General features: G+C 39.3%; 2 protein-coding genes across 2 annotated transcripts; one reads left to right on the top strand and one right to left on the bottom strand.

Moving 5' to 3' along the window:
• The first annotated feature begins 196 nt into the window (after positions 1-196).
• On the top strand, positions 197-4656 carry ngs (notochord granular surface). Its single transcript, XM_059356765.1, has 10 exons — positions 197-340; positions 578-727; positions 892-1011; positions 1129-1224; positions 1594-1728; positions 2423-2533; positions 2618-2728; positions 2859-2983; positions 3923-4246; positions 4347-4656. The coding sequence occupies exons 1-10, from the start codon at positions 206-208 to the stop codon at positions 4438-4440; spliced, it is 1401 nt and encodes a 466-aa protein (XP_059212748.1). The 5' UTR covers positions 197-205; the 3' UTR covers positions 4441-4656.
• Positions 4657-4739: 83 nt separating this feature from the next.
• Positions 4740-15278, bottom strand: pgm3 (phosphoglucomutase 3). The gene is made up of 13 exons (XM_059355788.1): positions 14877-15278; positions 11898-12109; positions 11429-11613; positions 11215-11282; positions 10948-11081; positions 10619-10814; positions 10064-10221; positions 9898-9981; positions 9716-9814; positions 8546-8665; positions 8339-8461; positions 5481-5654; positions 4740-5405 (listed from the first exon to the last, which is right to left on the bottom strand). Coding segments are annotated over exons 1-13 (1644 nt in total). The 5' UTR covers positions 14878-15278; the 3' UTR covers positions 4740-5315.
• Between the last annotated feature and the right edge of the window lie 220 nt (positions 15279-15498).

Raw genomic sequence — 15498 nt, 5'->3', positions numbered from 1 at the left:
TTACACCAAGGGAATATTTATTTATTTATAATACATTCTAAGTTATTTGTTGATTTTATTTGGTTTAATAATGTAAATATGCAAAGAAACTAGTAACTACATGTATTAACTATTAAGTTAAATAAATGTAGTAATTATAAAAATGTTCTGCTGCTTCCTTGGTCCCATCTGCAGCAGTGTGAGTATGGGAGCGCTGTGCTTTGGTATGTCCATGGGACTTGGACCAAAACTGGACCTGGATGCGGCTGCAGCAGAGAACCAGGCCTTTATGACGACTCGCACCACTGAGAGGCAGGAGATGGTAGCCCTTAATGATCGCCTGGCCGCATATATTGAAAAGGCAAGATGACGAATCACACATTTCCTCATGTTTTACTCCTAAAAGACCACACAAATCATCATCATCTTAATTTTCTGACAACTGAACCTGAACCAACTTCTACTCTTTTCATCTTTAGCCCATATGTTTTTCTTCAATTATTCTTGCATAAAGCATTATAACAAGAAGCAAGACATGTATAAAACCAACTAACCCTAACCCTAGGTCGGTCTCTGTCTCCTGTATTTCTTCTTGTAGGTGCGAAACCTGGAGTCTCAAAACAAGCTGCTGGAGGTCGAGATTGAGGCCCTAAAGAGCCGCCATGTCAGACCATCAGGCCTCAGGCAGCTGTACGAGTCTCAGCTGAAGGACCTCATCAGGGACGCTGAGAAAATGAGAGTCCAGAGGGTGAGGGAGGTTATATCTCATGGCCGCAACACATTTCTATCATGGTTTGTTGTGACTGCTGCAGAAACTAGATGTTCAAATCATGGTACCATTTGTGCTCATTATCTGCTGCATTTTTTTCACATTTAACTCCTGTTTAATTATGGTACGTATGATCTGTCCAGGATATGACCTTGGCTGCCAAGGAGGCGATGTTGGGCCAGCTGGACATGCTGAAGGCCAAATACGATGATGCTGTGGATGCCCGGAAAAAGGCAGAGCATGACATTGAGAATCTCCGTCCGGTAAGAAACAGTGGAACATCTTTTCACAATTTTGAATCCAACATAATTCAAGGCTTGAGAAGAAAATGTGGCTTTTATTTCACTAAATCATTCAAACCTTATGGTTCAATGTCCCAGGATGTGGATAAAGCAACATCAGCACGGATTGCTCTGGAGAAACAGCTGGAGAACCTGGAGGTGGAGCTGGCCTTCCTGCAGAGAGTTCACAAGGAGGTAACGTATGCTGGTCTCTCCATCCACTGCTACTACTGTACGTGAGGCTGATGGCTGGTGACTGGCATGCCTTTCATTTTATCAGTAATGGTTTAATGGATTGGTAATTACTGCAATGACAGGTTATACTTAAATCGAGACCTTGATGATGGATAGAGTGAGTAAGGCAACAAACATGGTAATTATCAGCATGGTGTGAAGGGGCTCATAGGAAGCTAAAGAGGAAAGCTGTGACTAAAGTGGTCCAGAGTGGAGGAGTGAATATTTCCATCTAACTACTTTCTTATTACTTTGGATACAGGCCATGCTGTTTTAGTGCCGCATGTATCGCTATTGTTCTAACTCTGGTTATTTGTGATCCACTGACAGGAAATTGAGGAGCTGGTGCAGCAGATCTATTCAGCAACCGCCAAGGTGGACCTGACCTTTGGCCTCCCGGACCTCTCCTCTGCTCTCAGACAGATTCAGTCTCAATATGACAGCATTGCCGCCAAGAACCTACAGGTAATATGCAACAATGAATCGTGTCTAGGTGATATATAAATACTGTGAAAGCATCACAACTCAGTGAACAGCTCACAAAATGAATGAATAGATGCTTAACTGATGATGCATGGTGTTTAAATCCATCTAAATTTGTGTAAGCCATTGGTGAAGAAGAGGTCGTAGTCATTGTTTCAAGCGTTGAGTTTGGCCTTTGGCTGTTGCCATCTTGTTTTGGATCCAGAAATGACCATATTTGGACAAGAGGGTGGAGCTAGTGATGTTGCACAGACTACCATCCCAGAAGGGTGCGGTACCATTATGCTAAGTTACCCACTAGTGTTTACTGTGATGTTAAATTACAGCCGACTATGGATTGAGATCAAAAACTCACAAGGAAAATTATTATGGAGGCCATAAATCAAGGGAGAAGTAGGGTAATTTTTTCATAGACGTCTATACAATATAAAGTGGTAGAAAGTGACGCTACAGGATGGTGATTAAGAGCACAGATAAGGATGACCTGGAAAGACTGACCAATCAGAGCATACTGGGGTTTTTTTGGGAGGGTGGTTTAAAGAAATAGACGCTAAAAACAGAGAAAAATTTGTTTTTTGAACATTAAAGCAAGTAAACATGTTCTAGTAGAAACCTAAAGCACATGTTTGAAGCTGTAAATAAGCATATGTCCCCTTTAATGTCTGTTCTTTTCCAGGAAATGGACACTTGGTACAAGTCAAAGTTTCAGGACCTGACCAGCGCCTCCACCAAACACGTTCAAAGTGCTCGAAGTGTGAGAGAGGAAATCGCAGGTTATAAGAAGGATGTGAGTTTAATCTTCTGGTCTTGTTTATTATTACATTTACCTCTTCTTAGCACAAACCAGCTATGGGTGTATTTGTCTGTCCAGCTTCTGAACAAGGAACGTGAATTGGAGGCGCTGAAGACGAGAAATGAGTATTTGTACGCTCAGATTCGTGATGCAGCGGAGAAATACAAGAAGGAAGAGGAGGGCTTGCAGGTGACTGACATGATGTGCCCCTTCAGGATATATATGAGATATTTCAAATGACTGTAAAGACCTTTTCTAGTCACCCTCTGGCCCGAAACTCCTTAAAATTAAACAATTGTGTTGTATTCTATTGCACCAGGAGCGTATAGAGGCGATTAAGCTGGATCTGAAAGTAACAAAGGAGAAGATCGCTCTGCTGCTGCGAGAATATCAGGACCTGCTCAATGCCAAGATGGCTCTTGAGATTGAGATCACCACCTACAGGTGAACAAAACATCATATTTCGTACCTTTTTTACCGAACATAAACCGGACTTGAAATTGTAGTAAAGAATTAGTGTCCGACTGATTGCTTGGCTCCTGATCTTGCTACTTGCATTGGAGATCGGAGGCGTGGACAGTCGGAACAGTTGCCTGTTTGGAGCAGAAAACTCTAAATACCAAGAAAATTATTAACATTTAAAGATTCCATCAACTTTACACTCAACACTGCACTGCCTTGGGTCCTCAGCAATAAAACTGCCAAGTGGGACTTCCATTTGCTGAACATTACTTGAGACATGCAAAGGACAAGCATACATACACAGACACAGAGATTCCTTCCTTTACAGCTAAATGATGCTGCTTCAGCACTTTTGGCCAAATACCACGTAATTTATCATGGTTACTCAGATATCATTTCTACATAAGTCCACAAAACGTGGTTTCAATAGCACAAAGTCTTCAGGAGATATGAAAATTTTTGCCCAAGCATTCAGGCAAACTTTTACAGTTATGGAAAGGAAACTTTTCCAACTTAGTCCAGAGATGTTGGTGATGATTGCTCCAAATTTGTAGGTGTACCAGTGAAAAACTGATTGGAAACGGCAGATAATTGTTCTAAATGCACATAAGTGTGGCTTATATGGATAGATTTGTCTGGACCCACAGAATTCAGGAAAAAAAACCTGAGTGTAACGGTTCAAAAGTTAACACCAAAATGTAAAGTTTCTTGTTATAGCACCACAGTCGACGCTGCACTCCTCTGGTTCCTCACTAATAGAGCGGCCAAGTGTGAAGTAGATGAATAGTTCTCGAGATATGCGAAGAACAAACACACACACACAGATTCATTGTTTTACAGTTAGATGTAAGACGCACAGGATATTTTTCCCTTTGTTTGCAGCATTCATTCAAACTTTACTTTCCTCTGTTTGTTCATCAGGAAGCTGATCGAGGGGGAAGACAGCCGTCTGAGCACCATGGTCCGAAACCTCTCCCTGACTGGAGGCATGCATCTCTCATCCAGTGTCAGCATGCGCTCTGCCTCAGCCTCAGTCTCAGCTTCAGCTTCAGCTTCAGTCTCTGAGAGCTCAGCCCCTGCAGCCGCTTTAAAGCTAGACGAAGGCCCCAGTGGCACGACCAGCGGCGGCGCTGAGAAAGCTCCAGGTGCTGCCCGAGTGGAGACGGCCTCATCTGACACCCAGACAGATGGTATCTTAGAGGAGCAGGCAACTGAGACGTCTGAGAGGAAGACTGTCCTCATCAGGTAGAGGGTGACTTTGGCACAGAATGTCTGTCACCTAATATTTTTGATTTGTTCTCATTTAGAATCTCTTACTGAAACAGTAAAACTTCTTATTTCCCAGAACAGTTAAGACAGATGAGGACACTTATGAGAGTGACACACAAGAGCGCACCATCATCATTTCTGGAGCAGCGGACGACACAGAAGAAGAATAGATCAACCCCAAATCATACTGAGTGACCCTTGCGACCCTTCCTTCCAGTTCCAGAATTCCATATTGATTTGGAGGGAAAACCCAAATGGAGAGTTTACACTAAAAGCTTCAAACTGTGACCCGTCACTCTGCTCTACCTGCTCCTAACTCCCTGTCAGCCTCACATGCCTTTCTGCTCTTTTAATCCCTAATCCTGTGTGTCAGGAATGTGTCTTTGAAAAAATAACAAAATAAACAGCAAGCAATCATAGTTGTAGTTGTCATTTGTATCAAAAGAGACACTTACACCCTCTCTTTTTTTCATTTCCATTATTTATTTAAACCAAAGCAGCAAAGGTTTTCCAAAAGACATTCACGGGAAGAACAACTTCTACAACTCCCCTCATGTAAACTTGTGATTTCACTGTTTCATAAAGCAAAGAAATTACATCTAGTAACAGATTCCATTAGTAGGAAGTTAGGTGAAAAGTTAATTGAAACCATTAAAACCTTCTTCATTTGTGTGAAGACTTGATGTTTTAATCATGGCATATATACAGTAAATCAGCCAATTTAGACTACATAGAAACCCATAATTTACAGGGACATTGCAGCCTGTTGGAGAAATAATAAGAAGCCATGATTAGAAATACTTAAAGTAGCATAAAATCCCTTCATTGTCTCCCTCCGTGTCCCATATCTTCACAATGACAGACAATAACAAAGAAGTAGAAAATGTGAGTAAAGTACCAAGTGCAAGTAACAGTACAAAATAATCTGGCACCTCATTGAAAGGAAGCAAATTGATAAATAGCAACATTAGAGTATGATGTCGTCATCTGAGATTGCATTCAAAAAGCACCGATTGATTAGTTAGTGTTTTGTGATTGTGCGTATCTATTGCAGTGGTTTGGGTTCGCCCCCCACTCCCCCAGCGAGACGATAAACAGCAAGGCTGACTTCATGTGCCAGGGCATCAGCGCTCTCCTACAACACAAATATGTATCAGAACACAAAGGGATAGGGAAAGGTCCAAAAGAGGAATAAAGAAAGAAATCTCACCTGTGTTTCTGCCTCGGAGTAAACTCTCACTACATCCTCGGTGCCGGAGGGTCTCACGAAGGAGCGGGCCTGTTTGTACTTCTTCACTAAGCTGTCGATGGCCTCCTGCAGTCCTGCTGGGCTCACTGCCTTTCTCTCTGCGTCTGTTGTGTCGATCACCCTGCGGTCTGACACCTGCAGAAGAAAAATCAGCTGACTTTAACTGCTTATGTACAATATTCGTGTCGAAGTGGCACTGATGGGGGTACAGCAACAGAGATCAAGAGCTCTGATCTCCGGAAGTCTTTGAAAGCATTCTTGAGCAAGACACCGACACCTTACCAGATCTCGGGTTACTGCAGTCACAGGTGTATTAAATGTATTTATTTTTTTTAAATTGATAATAAAGGCCTTAAGGAAGGACACTTAATAAAGGTCATGTTTGGTCAAAACAAGAGAAGCAGGGCTAATTTCTTTCTATGAAGTGCTGATAAAATGGGGAGAGATGACTGAAGCCCACACGTTAATCTAGGTGTAATATTTTTAATAGAGGAAGGAATCAGCAAAGGCCCCACGATACAATTTTATCCCGATACTTGAGTCACAATATATTATATATATATATACACGATATTTTTGCAATATTAAGCATTTTGCAAAATGGTGAGTATTGCGATACAATTTTTTTGTGTCCACAAAATTAAATTCAATCAAGAATTGTTTTGTCAAATAAGTCTGCTTGTAGCACACCCTCCGAAAGATGGTGGACCCGACTGATGGTTTTCACAATGTTTATTTCCATACAAGCTCCTTATTAAGTCCATAAATCAACGTGAAACCAACGTGAGAACTGTAGTACAGAAAATAAAGAAGATACAGTTACATTCCGTTCTCACTACTGTATACACAAAGCCATACACAACAACAGCAGGTACGCAAAGTTAACTTAACATAGCTTTCCAACACAAAAATAAATACGACCACAAACACTAAACACTCTACCTTGTGCCTCCTCGGGGGGTTGCTATTACAGTCAGCCGTCGCCGTTTTATTCTTGTGTTACCGTCACGGCTTTATTTTCCTTTTGTTTCCTTCATTTACTTTAGCTTTTACTGCCTTTACCGTCAGCTCGTACCGTTGCAATTGCTTGGTTTTACCGCAAGACACAATACTGCCAGGAAGTAGGAAGAGAAAGCTCATTACAAAACAAAAGCTCATTACTAACATTAGCTCAAAAACGAACAATAGGCACATAAAAACAGATGAATTGCATTTTTACCATTAACTTAAATCATGAATAATATTTTTTATACCCAAATCATGTTAGAATGTATTTTAAACACACTTTTTAAGGACTTTTTAGGATTTAACCCATAAAACAAACACAAGCTGCCCTCTAGTGGACAAAACGAGAAACAGCATTTCACAAAGCCAAAAAGTGGTTTGTTACACTGTTCATCTCACTTCAATCTTTTTATTTCTCCACAGTGAGAGTCAAACCCACAGACTGACCAACAAAGTATTCAGTCAAACTGAACTGCTATCAAATGTATGGATGACAACAATTGCTGCATTTTCTCAAACTTTTCTCAACTTTAAGCTTCACTGCTCTGAATTATTCTGAATGAAACATAAAGAAATCCTAGCTTTGGAGCATTATTTCCACAAATTCCCGACGTGATATCCACATGGTATCTATAGTTCCTTAGATCTTCTTTTTTCATATGATACCAGTATCTCCAGTATATTCCTAAAAGTGAGCCTGTAGAAAACAGTGAAAATACCGACAGTCCACCGGGTGTTGGAACACTAAATATCAATACTTGGCGGTCACGAATCTATATAATATTGCCACACAAAATATTGCTTTACTATGCTGTATCAATTCCCCCCTCCTTTTATTTTTACCATATACAGGGCTCAACATTAAGGATTCCCGATTGCCTGGGGCAAGCAAAAATGCCACGTGGGGCTAGTAAGCTAGTAAATCTAGCCCAATCAAGAAGTAAAAAAGATTAACATGGACTTGATTGGGCACTTGCAAGACAATGGAGGTGGATAAAGACAACATTTAGGGGCTGAAGTGCAAGCGACCATTATAATTAACCTGAAAACAGTTGCACAGCGAATAACACAAAACTGTTTTTCAAAGGCACGTAAAATTTCCAAAAACTGTCGTGTAATAACAAGAAAGCAACTTTTGTTGCTTCAACACCCTAATTAATTTGATTTGTTACTTACATATTGAATATGACAATTAACCTTAGTTAGTATCTATCTAACTAACTAACTAACTAACTAACTAACTAACTAACTAACTAACTTTGCCATCAACCGGAAAAAAAAGAAACTTTGTAAACTCTTTGTAAAGAGTCATGGAAAAAATTTTAATGTCTTGTTCATTTTACTGCCTGGTGCAACTAAAGGTACATTTGTTTGGATAAATATAATGATAACAACAGAAAAAGCTCAAAAGAGTTTAATTTAAGAGCTGATATCAAGCCATTTTTCATGGTTTTCTTGATAATAACCAAAACTATTATCAAGAAAGCCATGGAAAATGGCTAGATATCAACTCTTGTAGCTCTCCTTTAGTTGTACCAGGCATTAAATGAACAAGAAAGCAATGAGTGATGGGTGGCGGGTGGTCTAATATTTTTTTTACATGACTGTAAATTCTAGTATAAACTGACTTTGAACAAGTGCTGGAAACTGATACAATAAATCCATTCAATGACCCATTTTCACTAAAATTCAAGGACTTCCAAGGCCTGTTTTGTAGCCGCCTCTGCAATTGGCAGGTGCAAGAAAAACACACAACCGCACAGGATTAACTATCTACTAAATATTACACATCATAATACATAAATGATGAGTACCTTGACTTTGAGCTGTCTGTTTGGTAGGTCACTGTAGATGGCGTCCCAAAGCTGCACAGTCATACCCTTGATGGCTAAAATGGCTTCGATCAACAGCATGTCAGAAATAGCATCACCTACAGTCTTCAGAAGATACAAACACGAAGTTACGCATCAGAACTGTGAGTGAGTGTAATAATACAGCTGTGTGTTTGTGTGTGTGTCCACCTGGTTGATGAGGTTGATGGTGTTCTGCAGAAGGAGAGCTGCTCTCTTCCTCTCGTCGTTGATGCCGGAGTCCTCAGCGAGCTGCTGGACCTTCTCTTCTGCTGCGGCACTGAACAGCACCTGATTGCAACACAAACACATTATGACGCACACCTCTGCTCATTGAATTATGGTTGGGCCTGTGTAATATAGTCAGTGTTTTACCTACAGGAGATGGTGGGTGGCATACTGCCAGTTTGGAGAAACAGGCATATAGTATTAGGAGGATACTGACACAGAAGCTAAGCAATAGCAGTACTGCAACAGTTTTCAAAGCCACCAAACATCCATTGACAAAAACAGTCATTTTAACTTGTAGAAAATAGAAGTTGCTAATCTACTGTTGCCTCAGTCTTGCCTCAGTTTGGTTATTATTGTGTGTCTTTGGTGAATCTGAACTAACCCTAAACATCAAAGTCACACAATAACATAAACAAACTATTTGATCGAGGCAGCAGTAGATCAGCAAATCCCATGTTCTGTAAGGTAAAATTACTATTTGTCTGGCAGCTGTGAAGCAAGCATAGCTAATAGGGGTGTTGAAAATAATTGTATAATTGATGCATCGCAATCTAGATGTGGATGATTCTGCATCGATGCAGTGACAGTCCATAATCGATAATCAGACAGATAATGTGGGTAGTAGACTAGGCCTATACTAATTATTTTGGTTTACAGAAGTTTTGGTTGTCAGGAATGTCCTTAGAGCAGCAGGAAGTTGTTAGAAGTTACAACTTGACTCCAAAAGTCAGCTATACATTTTGTAAAGCACTTTAAATAATAAAATGTGAACCCACATTTACCAGACCAGTAGTATTTATCTATGAAAAAGTAACCATGTCTTGTAATATAAAAAAATCGAAGATGTAACGCATCGTGATGCACCTGGGAATCGAATCAAATCGTGGACTAGATAATTGTAATCGAATCGCGAGACCAGTGAACATGCACAGCCCTAATAGATAATGGCTTAATTTCCCCACAAACTGAAACAGGGCTATACACCATCTGCTGTAGGTAATACAATGATTATAGTCATCCCACTTTAACAAATCCAACCTATCCCTTTAGTGACACCAGAATGTCAGATTGGTGATTTATGTGATCTGTTTAAGTGTTTGATCTACTCACTGTTCCATGACCGTTGGCCTCAAAGTACACGCCAATATCAAACTCCTGGGCTGCATGATGAAGGTGCTTCACTCCAGTTTTAGTACACCTCACAATCACCTACATCACATGACAAAGTGTGAACTTATTCATACAGTATGGATAAAAAAAGGGATTAAAGAATCACACTTGTGTTTTCTCACCTTCATAGTGTCTTCTAAATAGTTTGTTGAGCTTCCGTTAGCGTAAGCGGTTTGCACCACTGCTATCTTTAAGTCAAGACCAGCCTGTATGAACAGAAACAACGTAGTTTTGGTATTTGTGGATATCTTATATTTATTGTTGTCTTTTTTGTATTTGAGAGCATACCTGTGTGAGCAGCTCTTTAAGGAAAGTGCTGATGAGAGTAGCGATTTTATCTCCATCCAGCAGGTGAAAGTGTCCTTCAGAGTCGGCGTAGTAGTAAACGATTCGATCAGCGTCACCATCAAAGGAACAGCAGCGCTCCCCTGGGCTCATCTCCATGCCTTCACACAGAGAGAAGAAGAGATCAAAGCTGGAAGTGGTATAATAAAAACATACAAGTACATATGTTTCCAATGTTAAATTTTTCTCTTGGTCGTATGCATTTATTGGGCACTTCTCTAACAAAAACTACATACAAAGAAATGAGCACAAATGTTATACAAAGTGAGTGTAAGACCAAAAATGATGGTCATTATATTAACAGTTTGATGATTAACAGTCTCCATCTTGTGGTGGAACATTGCATCTGTGATTTCATAAAACAAACCACAAATATAATCATATCACATCATATTTACTGTTCTGTTGTCACTCAAGTATTTTCCTTATAAGACAAATTATTTCCATCTGTATCACAACATTTTGCTTCATAGTTTTTGCAAGTCTAGAAAGTTGCACCTGTTGGAGGTTTTTGCTGCACTTTGACAAAGTCTGCCCCGCACTGGTGGTTGAGCTTTCCTTTACTGCCGTCATTGAACAGCGATATATGCAGCTCCTTCTTCAGGTGACTCTCCATCTCACGCACCTTTAGAGCCCCGATACCATTGGCGCCATCCACAGAGAGGTGCTTCTGGTCGTCTGTGCAATTGGACGCCTAGTGAGAAAAAGGTGGAGGGAAAGAAAAAGGAGTGATTCCTGAATGGATGAATGGATATATGCAAAATCACACCCAAGTGGGTGGAGTTTGAATGAGTCGACATAACTCATGACACACCCTGGTTTCTTACATTCTTTGTGAGCTGAATGAAAGCTTGGCAGAGTTTCTTATAGTATCCTTCCACTGTGGCTTCTCCGTATTTACCCTGCGTGTTCTGACAGCAAACCATGAAGTGGAGCTGTGGGGTGGTCACCAAACCATAGTCTGATGGAATCAGAGAAGAGTTAGAGGACAGATAAAGAGCAATACGAGGAGAGAGAAAACTGATGAATTAGTTAATATCAAATGAGTGATGAAATTAGTTTAATATCACAGTAAACAAGTTTATTCACACCACCTTTGCTGTGGCCACCGAGTGCAGATACTCCATCCAATACTGCCTGTGAAAGGCTGGCACTGCTGCTTCTATAGTTAGGGAACACAGGTGTTTTTTTAGTCTTTTGTGTAGTGAATTATTTGCTGCCAAAGTTAGCTTTTTAAATTGAATGTTAGCTCACCATTCTGCACTGTTAACACATGTGTATTTATTGTAATAATATAAGATAATTTACCTGGTATCTTTGCCCACAAACACATGAGCTTCCTGGCTCATGTTTATGGCCTCCTTCTCGATAACGTCCTTCAGAGCAGTGAGCAAATCTGCCTGCTCAGCGTTGGCCAGCTGGGTGGCATAACCCTCCCATGTCGGCGTCACCATCTCCCCCATGGGGTCAATCAGCTTCACCCCGTTGTCCTCCTACACCAGTGTAGATATAAAGAGACAAACAGGAAGAAGTTGGAGGGGAGGATATGATTTTAATGTGTTTATGGGATTGTTTACATTGGTAGGATCACATAAAACTAGCTAAGGGAAAGTAAGACATGTAACCGGTAAGTTTTATCCTAAATATATGAAAAGAAAACAATACTACTGTCTTGAATAAACTAGGTTATAACTGTAAACAAATCCAATCATTTAAAATGGAAACTAAATCATAGATCTATAGCAAAATGACGTTAACATTTCAGAATGCTTTTCACCTCAGGGTTATGTGATGCGGTGACCATGACTCCGATGGTGGCTTTGGTCTTCTTGGAGCGGAGGGCAGCCAGCAGTCCCATCCTGAACATAATGTGGTCCAGCTGTTTGGCATTAGTCCTGAAACCAGCGGTGCCATACTGCAAAACCAATCCTGCAGGTTTGGGGTGCAGACCGGACTGCTTTGACACTGCCTCCTGAAATTGGGCCATCACTGAGAACACATAATAAAGATATAACAAACACAACAGTCAGTGGTGAAAGATGTATTAAGGCTAACAACAATGCAAAAATAAAACATAATAAATAAACGTTCACATGATGTTAAAAACAGAGGTATTATCACCAAAATGTATTACTTTTTTATTTAATGAATTAAACTAAAGAACATAGCCTAATAAAGATTCAGTATACAGGGGTAGGGCTGGGCAACATGAAGAAAATAAAATATTGCTATACTTTTGACCAAATACCTCAATTTTGATATTACAGTTCTGTAGGATTAAATATTGGTTCTTTCACTAAATATATATACACAATTACATTTTATGATAATCATCAGCAATGTGGATATAAGAAAGAGCAGTTTGTGTATATGTTTTTTGTGTTTATGTTGTTAAATTATTGCATGTAGTGATTATTATTATTATTATTTTATTATTATTATTATTAACAACAGTAAAAGTAGTTGTTATGCAGCAGAATGATCCCTGTCACAGTTACGTCATCTTATTAGAGGCTTATCATACCAAATTACTGCATAAAGAAGCCTTTTGATGTTGTAACTGGTTGACGCTGAGCAAATTTGAACAATATATATGTAAAAATTTGTACTCAGAAATCGTTAGAGCTTTTTTTAAACATTCTCTAATAAAACTAAATCACTATAATTAAAACGCCCAGTGAAAACAACGCCTAGACCAAACTTTCATGGAACATGTCAAAGGAGAAAAAGAGGGCAAAGTTTGCAAATTACAGCTGCAGCCTCGCCTACTGAATAGATAAACTCAATAAAACTGAATTACACCAATTAAATAACAGAGTAACTTGCCTAGTGTGCAGAACAGAGTGTGTCATCATGTACATATAATTCTACCAACTCAACTATAGCTTCAGCTACGTGTAGACGTGCCCTATATCTGTAAATGTGTTAACATTATCTTCGCAAATATAAGCAGCAAATTGAAAAAGAGGCGGGGAGTGATCTTCATCAGATGTCTTCACCTCGGTCTGAGGCCATCTTTCTCCAAACTGTGAATCTTTATTTTAGTTAAGTTATTGTAAAGACTCCTGCTGTTAAGTTTATCACAGACAAATCCGTCATTCTAAATTTAAACTCCCCCTTAGAAAATACTTACAGTTCATTATGATGTTTATTTTCTAATTGATAAAGTTTGTAATCGTTGAAAATCAAAAGGCTTCCTATACCAGATTTAATGAAGTGGGACTTTCTTGTATAGTTACTTAGCTATATAATTGGATGTCCAGTTCAAAGTCTTTTCTTACATCTACATCTTCAAGAGGCTTCTGAGTAGTGCTAGGGCATGCAGTGAACAGGCTGCTATGCCTGCTCTGTGTAAGCCAGGGGAGTGTTATCTTGTGGCTTCCTCTATATCTCTTGAAAAGTAATTCACTTCTATGTTTAAATGGACAATGTATCTGCTCCTAAGAAGTGCTGACAATTTCTAAAAATGTCTCGTCACTCACCATTCCTGCCATTTATCAACCTTTTTTAGACATTAGACATATTAAAATGTTTATAGTATATTCTATAGTTTTGGCAGACAACCTGTGCAGAAGCAATTCCTTTATAAGATTAATTTTATGTCTTTATATTTCCAATTTATATTGTATCATTCTAGGACATTTATTGACCCTCCCCACATGTGAGTCTATGTGTTTTCAAACTTTACATGTGATCACACTCCCGTTAATTTTAACAAACAGTTATATGCAATTATTATCATACATTTTAGCACTCAGAGAATAACATTAATCAGACAATTTTGTGTCAGATGGTGAAAAGGTTTTCTGCTCTAATATTTTACACTCCTTTAACGTGAGTTCAAAAGGATCTAGGCTGCCTTTCTCTGTCCCTGCCATTTCCACCTCGCCTGCTAGTTTCTTGTGTGTGTGTATGTATGACCTATGGTCAGAGTAAGGTCAGAGTGCCTTGTTAAGGGTAGGGTGTGTGTCCCCCAGTTCTCTGCTATCTGTCTTCTCTCCCTGCTTGTGTGTGTATGTGTGCCGAGTCTGAAGTCCTCACAAAGCCTGTCAGGAGAAATATCAATGTAAACACACCACAGTATACATTTTAGGTTCTAGCCAATAGACATGAAATGTATTAATTGTATGTTAGCCTTAGCAGGTAGAACATATCTTTCAACACTTTTTGCAAACACATATATATGTATTATTACTTTCAACAGCAAACACAATAAACTCATGATGAAAATGGGGACTTCTAGTGACCAAACAATAAAAAATAAAAAATGGTTACCTGGTTGTTTTTAGTTCAGAGCCAATTCAATTCAATTTAGATTTCTTACTGGTCTTTATTTAAAGTTACTAATGGAATCTAGCTCATTTAAATTAAATTAATCTTAAGCCAAAACAGTAAAGAATACCTGAGATAAGCAGTTGTTGGGCAGTATATAATTTTAAAGGGGTCTACCTGTGAGTATAAATTTATGTGTTTTGTATGTTGTTGTCTCTGAAGCCTCCCATCCTGTTTCACACTTATTCTGCATACCTTCCCTGAACTCTGACCTCTCCTATCCTTAAATGACCCAGTCCTGTCATTAAGTAACCCTGGCCATAATTTAGGAACTAAGGCAACCTGAGTATATTCCCTCGCTCCCACACTAGACTTACATTATCCAGCTGAAAACACTAGCAAAAACTAGTGCTTTAAGCGCCGAATGTAAGAGACAGTGCTAGTTATACATGTAAGCATATAAAGTTGTTATTAATTCACTTACTGTTTTGTTTTCTGGGTCTTCAGCAGTGTAGTGCATTCAATGAATCTGTCTTCCTGTTTCTCCGGTTCCTCCTTCCTTGCATTGACGACGTGGCTAGAGTTCCGTGTACGTCATGTGACGCAATGACGCACAGCGTGCCTTTTCTCCATGCATGCATTACTCTCATTATAGTACTGTGATACAGGGACGCCCTGCACGCCACAACCAAGCCAAATGAATACATTCAAAAAGATTTATTAATTTAATTTGTTACATGCATGTGATACATGCAAAAACTAAAAGGCTGATTGCTTTTGTTGCATTTCTGGTTCACCTTATTTCAGGCAAATATATCCAAGAAAAGCAATAATACGCTATTTTGGGTCATTATAGCGCAAATATGGAGCCTGCTGTTTGTTTTATTGTGGGTCAAATTTTAAACTGAATCTATAGGCTTCTTTGGCAAATCATAACCATAAATGTAAACATGTAGTGGCATATTAGCAAGCACTGTGTTTCATCCTCATGGTCAGCCATTCTGCATGCTGTGCGTGCAAACCTGTGTGATGCATACCTTACATGCAGCAGCACATACAGTCACGCTCGCATATTAACCCTTTTGGCGCATACGAGTTTCTTATAT

The sequence above is a fragment of the Centropristis striata genome, chromosome 18, assembly GCF_030273125.1.
Source record: "Centropristis striata isolate RG_2023a ecotype Rhode Island chromosome 18, C.striata_1.0, whole genome shotgun sequence".
In the NCBI taxonomy this organism is placed as follows: domain Eukaryota; kingdom Metazoa; phylum Chordata; class Actinopteri; order Perciformes; family Serranidae; genus Centropristis; species Centropristis striata.
Note: the sequence above shows the minus strand (reverse complement) of the source record. Positions and strands in the feature narration are given on the sequence as shown.

What these genes read in the sequence shown, in the direction of transcription:
- ngs (XM_059356765.1), top strand. Translation starts at nt 206, where the DNA reads ATGTCCATGGGACTTGGACCAAAACTGGACCTGGATGCGGCTGCAGCA. An exon ending in AGAAAATGAGAGTCCAGAGG is followed by an intron (nt 728 to 891) that starts GTGAGGGAGGTT and finishes TGATCTGTCCAG; the next exon opens with GATATGACCTTGGCTGCCAA. An exon ending in TGCAGAGAGTTCACAAGGAG is followed by an intron (nt 1,225 to 1,593) that starts GTAACGTATGCT and finishes ATCCACTGACAG; the next exon opens with GAAATTGAGGAGCTGGTGCA.
- pgm3 (XM_059355788.1), bottom strand. An exon ending in TTAAAGAGCTGCTCACACAG is followed by an intron (nt 9,982 to 10,063) that starts GTATGCTCTCAA and finishes CTGTTCATACAG; the next exon opens with GCTGGTCTTGACTTAAAGAT. An exon ending in ACAGACAGCTCAAAGTCAAG is followed by an intron (nt 5,655 to 8,338) that starts GTACTCATCATT and finishes TTTCTTCTGCAG; the next exon opens with GTGTCAGACCGCAGGGTGAT.